At 48.0% G+C, this 8,352-nt stretch overlaps 1 protein-coding gene across 1 annotated transcript; it reads left to right on the forward strand.

Annotated features, from left to right (window-relative positions):
* Nucleotides 1–43: 43 nt before the first annotated feature.
* On the forward strand, nt 44–703 carry MAGEH1 (MAGE family member H1). Its single transcript, XM_007453727.1, has one exon. It carries the CDS (start codon nt 44–46, stop codon nt 701–703), a length of 660 nt encoding a protein of 219 aa, XP_007453789.1.
* The last annotated feature ends 7,649 nt before the right edge of the window (nt 704–8,352 follow it).

Here is an 8,352-nt window from a genome sequence, read left to right on the forward strand (position 1 = left end):
TTTCCCTAGGATTGCTATAGGCTCCGTGCCCCTAGCAGAAGATATGCCACGGGGACGAAAGAGTCGGCGTCGCCGTAACGCAAGGGCTGCAGAAGAGAACCGCAACAATCGTAAGATACAGGCCTCAGAAACCTCCGAGACCCCGATGGCCGCCTCTTTGGTCCCGAGCACCCCTGAGGACGACCTGAGCGGCCCAGAGGAAGACCCAAGCACTCCAGAGGAGGCATCCACCACTCCCGAGGAAGCCTCGAGCACTGCTCTAGCGCAGAAGCCCTCGGTAGCCAGGAGCAATTTTCAAGGCACCAAGAAAAGTCTCCTGATGTCTATATTAGCCCTCATCTTCATCATGGGCAACAGCGCCAAGGAGGCCCTGGTCTGGAAAGTGCTGGGAAAGTTGGGGATGCAGCCTGGCCGGCAGCACAGCATCTTTGGAGATCCAAAGAAGGTCGTTACAGAAGAGTTTGTGCGCAGAGGGTACCTGATTTATAAGCCGGTGCCCCGTAGCAGTCCTGTGGAGTACGAGTTCTTCTGGGGACCTCGAGCACACGTGGAATCAAGCAAGCTGAAAGTCATGCATTTTGTGGCAAGGGTGCGTAACCGATGCTCCAAGGACTGGCCATGTAATTACGATTGGGATTCTGATGATGATGCAGAAGTTGAGGCTATCCTCAATTCAGGTGCTAGGGGTTATTCTGCCCCTTAGGGAAATATGCAGCACACCCTTGAGGGGGATTGGAAAGAGCTTCAAAGGTACCCCAAGGAGTAGATCATCTGGGTCCTTAGTTGAATGTAATGGGGAGTGGGGCACTGTATTTGGTATTTGTGATCAGTGCTAATTGTTTGAGAAACAGAACGTTTACTTTGAATATTGTAAATTTTATTCATTTTAGTACAGTGTTGATTAAGGTCATAGTATGTTTTAAAATACCATTGAAGAAGATATATATTTTTTCCGTCATTGATATTTAGTATAACAGTTTTGCTAACGTTATAAAATGAAGTCTTTGCATCATATTCTGTGATCTGATACATATTTTATATCACTAAAATAGGCTGTTCTTAAAAGTTTGAAATAACCAGTAAAATGTGAGAGAAGGATGGGAGAATTCTTTTATGTCTTGCCATTCTGAAAACCTTTGTGTCTGCTGTTGTGTAAAGAAAATTGACAACTACCTTGATTTTGCTTAGTTACTGCAGAATATAGAAAAAATAAAAGCTTAATGACGAGGACACCTTGTCCATTTATTGACCACCACTTATGTGTGAGGCACCAATCTAGGTTCTGGGGATACTCCTCAGACACAGTGCTCAGCTCTAAAGAATGTTCTAGATTATGTGAGAGAGACAAATATGTAAACTGGCAGTGTGGTAAATGCTGTAATAGGGAGTGAGCATGGGGTGTCATGAAAATGTAGAAAAGCTTATGTGACCTGTCTTGGAGAGTGGGACAGGAAAGAGGGCATCATAGGGTGCTATGAAAATCCAAGAGATGCTTAAATAAGGTTGAGGGGATTTGAAAGGGGCATCAGAGCATACTATGAAAATAGTGTGTATTAGGTATTTTTTGGAAACGTGACCCAGCTTGGAGGATGGAGCATTGGCAAAGGGAAGGGAGCATCACAGGGTGCTGTGGAAATAGAAAATGCACTTAAGCCAGCTTGAGAGGAGGACAGGGGAGAGGGGTGGTTGCAGGCAAAAGGACATTGTAGGGTACTACAGAAATTAAAAAGACGGGACTGTCAGAAAATTCTTGGTTAGTGACAACCTGAGGTCTGAAAGTAATATTGGAGATGGGGAAGGGAGTAACTTGAGGCACTAAAGGCAGCATGGACATTAGGGAAGAAACAATTTTTTTACTGAAGTATTAGGGTCATGTCAAGCGGAAAGTGGAGAAAAAGGAATGAGGTGGGGAAGAGGGGAACAGGAGGTAGAGTCTCAAAGGGCGGGAGTTACGACTAATTTTAATGAGAACAAAAGTGGTTAATAATAACGATAATCCCGGAATAATGAAAAGAAAAAGGTTCCATAAAAGCAGAGCCTCCTGGATGAACCAGAGAGAGGAGTCGACCTGTGGTATCTCTGAAAGGTAAACTGGCACCTCTCTCAAGAACTGTCTTGTTAGGGTGCACAAATTGCTTTAAAGTGTGTGTGTATTGGGGTAGGGGGTGGGGGGCAGGTAGGGCAGAATTAGCACTTTGACACTCTCCTTCAGCCAGTGTATTTAAGTCCAGAGGGCTACCTGGCATGGTGGCCCATGGTGTATGAAGTCTTGTGGTATCAGGTTTCTTCCCACCTCCAGGAACTTTTACACTTTCTTTCCTCATTGTACCAAGGAGCTCAATGCTCTTCCCATCCATTCTATCACCAGGGGCTTCTGAATCCTCTACCTTGCCCTGTGGCACATCTGGAGAGGTGGGAGTCATCCCTCATATTCAAATCGGCTACAGGCAGAGAACACACATTAGAAGGTTGGCCACCCCCAAAGCCGACCACACTTATCTCGAGAGCTAAACACTGTAATAACTAAGTCCCCTAATAGGGATCACCAAGGGAGGGTGCCTCATCTAGCCTCCTGGGTCTCAGAGGGAGCAGCTGTCACACACAAAAGAGTGGCCAGGGCACCTTCTTTCTTTGTCCCCAGGCAATCTTACCCTGCTTCCACCTGTGTACCAGGCAAAGTCACTGGGGCCAGGGTAAGCTAGCAAATGACTTTCTGGCAAAGGCCCAGGGACCCATAAACATCACCCTGCAGGCAAAGGAGGCTTCAAACAAAAGTAGGAAGCATGACCCCTCAGCGGCTCCAAATTCATTCAGCAAACAAGAAAATAGTGGGAGCCTCTATAATTCAGGCAGTGTGACAGACACTGAGGCTGTGGAAGATCAGAAGGCATGTTTCTGGCCCTGGAGGAACCATGTTTGCCCATACCCACTCCAGAGGTAGACAAGGTATGAATCTGAGGTTCAGATTACTGAGTGACTTTCTGGTCTAGAGCCACCGGGGTGGCAAGTGACAGATCCTAGACAAGACCCCATGTCCATTCCCAGCAAATCCAGAGTGTTTCCCTATAGGTCACCCTGCTGTCCTTCTCTGCCTGCCAGTGTACTCACAAGGTCTCTATCTTCAAAAGTAACATGTGAAGTCAGTGGGACAGTTCTTGGTAACCCCAACTGCAGCCTCAAATCCTTTTGGGAACAAGGCTGATTTTAACCCCTCCCCCTTTTACAGGAAGGGGCTCATAGAAGTCAGTCACCTCCAGGTTAGTCAACTAGTAAGTGGGAGAACCTGCAGAGCAAAGATTTGTTGAGCATCTCTGTACTGGGGGCTTGCCACACATTTCTGTCAGGTCAGTAAGATTACCACCACCACCACCACCACCACCACCACCACCACCACCACCACCCCCTCTCCCCCGTTTTGCAGGAAGTGCCAGCTAGCTCAAGGAAAGAAATAGTGTCCTTCCAAACCCTGTCTGAATCCAGGTTTTCTTTGGCTCTGGTGGGGAATAATCATCCAGTTGTCTAAAACGGCTATTTGCAAGTATGGGCCAAGAAGCTGAATTCAGTCAGGGAATCAGCAGTGCCCAGGATAAAGGGAGAGAAGAGTGGGAGTATACTGCAAGCTGCACTGTAAAACAGATGACTGCTAGAATCCTGAAGGCTTCAGGCAAGAGGCTCCCCAGGGGTATGCCAAGGACTGGGTGACTTTCCCTAGCCCAGCAAGGGAGCAACCAATGGCCCAGGCTCATTCCCCCCTTAGCCTGGAAGTTCAGTGTGTCTCCCACCCCTCCCCACCCCAACGCACTACCTTGGTACTGCAAAGAGTTAATCTTCATTTGCTTAGGTGAACACAGAACAAGGGCGGGATTTCCGGTGGCTGTGAAATGAATGACAGGGCTGAGGGACAGGCAGGGAAAGGGGCTTCTAGAAGGTGGGCAAAAGATACTACTCATTGTTTCAGTTACATGAATTCTTTCAGCTTTGAGCAGTATCCAGATAGGACACAAGCTGAGAGCCTCTTGCTTTGTAAATCAGCAACCTAAGCTGGCCCCACCCCAGCAGAGTCTCCACAAAGTGAGTGGAAAAGCTGCACTTTTAGTTGCCAAGATGCCACTGAAGTGAATTGAGTTTCTGGGTTCTAGAAAACTCCAACTGTTTAGGGAACTCAGGGGTAGAGAGCCCAAAAGTCCTCAATGCATAGCAAGAGGGGCAGCTGCCATTTCCTGAGTGCCTAAATTGTGCCAGGCACTTTGACTGCTGTTTTCATACATGTCTCTAACTTTCACAACGGTCTGGCAAGGTAGGAGTCACTAGGGCAAGTTTACAGAGGAAGAAACTCAGGGTCAGATACCAGAAGCAAGTTGCTGGGGTTACCTGGTTGGTCAGTGACTGCTCTGGAAATGACCCAGGGTGGGCCAAGTCTAAAGCCCATACTGTTACATGAAAATGACAGGCAGACTGCATCATCACCAGGACACCTGGGGCTCCACCCAGCCTTGGGGAAGTCTTTTGTCTTCAAACTTGACCACAATCCAGGGTAAAAGTGAGAAGGAGCATGCTGGATGGGGTGAGGAGGTGTGGGAAAGTAGGATTAAGAAGCCATTAAGCAGCTGTGGGCATCCATTTATTCTCATTTGTTGCAGCCCCAATTGCCAGGCATCCTTGAGGCGTTGCTCTCTGTAGAATGACAATTTTCTTCCAAAACAAGGGTGTCTTCCCCATCACAACACGTTGCTCATAAACTTTGCCACCCTGAGCACTCCATCGATCCACAAATCCTAGGTCCTGGCTGTCGCACAGTGGACCAACCAAAGAGCAACCTTTCTGAGCCTGCAACATTGCTCATTGATGATGTCTCCAACCCGAAAGGCAAAATGGCCCAGGAGGACTTCTTAACTTGAGCAGAATAGAGTTCCTGGGGTAGGACACAGGCAGCAAGCAGTGGGTATCTGCCCATGCAAAAAGACAGGCTGAAGGGTGTCCTCCTTGGGCCCAGTGTTGTGGCACCTGCCTCATTGGCCAGGTGCACAGAAGACCACGGTCATGGTGAAAGACAGATGTGGATTCCGCCTGGGCTCACATTCACCCCCGTGAGATGGGAAGCAGTCAGGATCCCTCTGTCTCCTTCCTTTGGCAGAAGCATAGAATTCCAACTTTCTGAAGGAAATGATTTTGAAGTCGTGGTGGCGGTGGAGAAAGGTGATTGGTATGAAGATGTACTGAGACTAGTTTAAAGGCTCCTCCAGGGCTTGCGGGTCATGAAGCAGTTAAACCTCAAAGAGCTAATGGAATTTCTTTGAAAATCTGTGTGAGGACCCTTGCACAAAGCAGAGTCTCAGCTCAGCCAAAGCTATATAAGAAGAATAACTCCGGAGCAATCCAGAGCTTGGAGAACAGGTTTTGGGAGGAAAAGTGGACTCTTGGCTCCTACCTATCACCTAACAGGCATAAAGCTCACACAGGGTGACTTGGAGGGGGAGGGAGAGCCCACCAACAACTGCTGAAAATCAGGCCCACTTCTTTGCGGTACGCAGGCCTCTCACTGTTGTGGCCTCTCCCATTGCAGAGCACAGGCTCTGGATGCGCAGGGTCAGCGGCTATGGCTTACGGGCCCAGCCGCTCCGCGGCATGTGGGATCTTCCTGGACCGGGGCACGAACCCATATCCCCTGCATCGGCAGGCGGACTCTCAACCACTGCGCCACCAGGGAAGCCCAGGCCCACTTCTTGACTGGTCAACTTCTGCCTCAGTTCCTGTGACAAACGACACCCTTGCAAATGTTCTCTCAAAATGGGCAACACATGAGAAGTGCCTGAAATCTCTCCTGTAACTCTGATCAAGGAGCCCCTTGATTCATTTTCGGCCTGTGAAGTCTCAAAATTAGCTGGGCCTACGTTATTTTGGTTGCTGTGATTATCTAATAATTCATCCATTCACTCACTCTACACATATTTACAAAGGTCTACTTGTGCCAGTCACCTGGGAAACGTATATGAACAAATTACGAGTTCTCTTGTACAAAAACGGAAGGTAGAAGGTAAACCTTTTAAATAACAAATTATACTGGACCTAGAAGGTGATAAGTGCTCTGGTTGGTGGGGGAAGGGGCAGTGGTAAGCTGACCAGAACAGGGTAAGGCAGATGGGAAATGCCAAGAAAGAAAGGGAGTACTAAATTCAATACTAATGGGTGGGCAGGGTGGTCCTCACTGGGGAGGTGACAGTTGACCAAAGAAATGAAGAAGGTGAGGGGGTTCGCCTTGCTGATATATCAAGAAAGCATTGTTCAGGTAGAAGGACCAGTCAGTGCAAAGGCTCAAAGGCCTGGGAGCATCTAGCACATCTGGAGAAGGATGGAGAGGCCAGTGTGGCTGGTGTGGAGTGAGCAAAAAGGACAAGAACTGGAGATAAGGTCAGAGAGATGAACAGAATCCCACATTATGTAAGGCCTAGTAGGTCATTGTAAGGAACTAGGCTCTTGTTTGCAGTTAATGTGAGGGGGGTGAGAGGAGAGAGGCAGTAAGGGATTGAGCAGAGGAGTAGCACAATCTGAATTACCTTCTGAAAGGATCACTTTGATTACTTACTATGTTGAGAATACAGAGAAAACAGGCAAGGGTGGGAGCAGGAAGACCAGGTAGGAAGCTATTGCTGTAAGTCAGGCTAGAGATGGTGATGGTGGTTTGGATCATCCTGGTAACAGCAGATATGATGAGAACTGCTCAGTTTCTGGATACACTTTGTGGCTGACCTAACAGAATTCCTGATGGTTTAGATATGGAGTGTCAGAGAGGAGTCAAGCCTGACTCCAGATTGTTTTGCCCAAGCAACTAGTAGAGTGGGATAGCTGCCAACGGATAAGGGGAATACTCTAGTTGCAACAGGTTTTATAGGTGAGGGAGGGTATCAAGTATTCAGTTCTGGACATATTGAATTAAGATGTCTCTTTGTCATTCATATGAGTTGAGTAGGCAGTTGTTCAGAATTCAGTTGCACAGAAGTCAGGAATGTGTCTGAAAGGTTGTGCCTAAGATGTAGAGATGGCATTAGAAGGCCATGAGACTATTTGAGATTGGCTAAGGAGTGTGTGTACGTAGAAAAGAGAAGAAGGTCGTGGACAGAGACCTGCGGCATAAAGGGATCAAGGAGAAGAGGAGGTGAGGAGGCACAAGTTGAGGAGACTGAGTGAGAAGTGGCCAGCAGCGCGATAGACCGAGAGTGTAGTGTCTTGGGAGCCATGTGAAGCAAAGTGTATCAAGGGAGAGCCAGTGGTCAACTACGCTCAAAGTGCTGATGCCAGGTGAAATAAGAGGAGTGAGAACTGAGTACTGGAATTAGCAATTCAGAGGTCCCTGGTGACCTTGATGAGGGCAGCTTCATTGGAGAAGTGGATGATAAAGCCTGCTTTGGACAGGCTTAAGAGAATGGAAGGTGGGGGAGTCAGTGAGTATAGACAAGTCTTAAAAGGAGTTTTGCTGCAAAGGGGAGCAAAGAAATTGGGCAGCATCAGGAGGAGGAAGAGGGAGTCATGAGAAGATTTACTTCAGATGGCAGAAATAGCATTGTGCTGATGGGGAAGTACACAGCGGAGAGGAGTGAAATCAACAGCACAGGGAAGGCAGAGAGATTTGTTGGAGCAGTAACTTTGAGAAGGCAGGAGGTTATGTGGCCCTTGCATAAAGAAGAGGGCTAGAGCATGCACAAGGAGTTGCAAATCATATCGCTACTGGATGGGGTGGAGGTCAGCGAGGCTTTCTGGCCCTCCTGAACTCTTCTAGCTGAGGTCAGGCACCTGCCTTATTTGTTGAACCTCCCTGTGTGTTGAGCATCTATTATGTGCCAGGTGCACTTCAGAGCACCTTAGTAACTTTTAATACTCCAAACAACTCAGTGATGGAGGTTATATCGTGATCCCTATTTTACAAGTTAGAGATGTGCTACACAAGTTGGTCAGGTGGACTGGCCAAGGGCACTTAGCAAACAATTGGAGGAGTAAATATTTGAGCCCAAATAGTCTGATTCTCAAGACAGTCTGATAACCATAGGCTCAGACCTGCTGACAAGTCTCAGTGTGGAATTACTCTTGCTGCACCCTACACTGGTAACAAGCCTCCCCACTGAACCACCGCTGCTTCAAATGACCACACAATAGCCACAGTCTGTATGTCAGAGCATTAGCCTCAGTTTCCTGTATGACGCTGCTACTTCAGCAATGGAGCTCTGTTCTGAGTCTGAGGCTGAGTGGCAGAACCCCTGTGATCTTGACTTGCTTAAAACAGGCCCCTATTCTGAAGGCTGGTCCAGATCCAAGTGGAACAGACATCCCAGAACCACAGAACTGCCCTCTCCTTGTCTC

This window comes from Lipotes vexillifer, unplaced genomic scaffold, assembly GCF_000442215.2.
Source record: "Lipotes vexillifer unplaced genomic scaffold, Lipotes_vexillifer_v1.1 scaffold954, whole genome shotgun sequence".
Taxonomy (NCBI): Eukaryota; Metazoa; Chordata; class Mammalia; order Artiodactyla; family Lipotidae; genus Lipotes; species Lipotes vexillifer.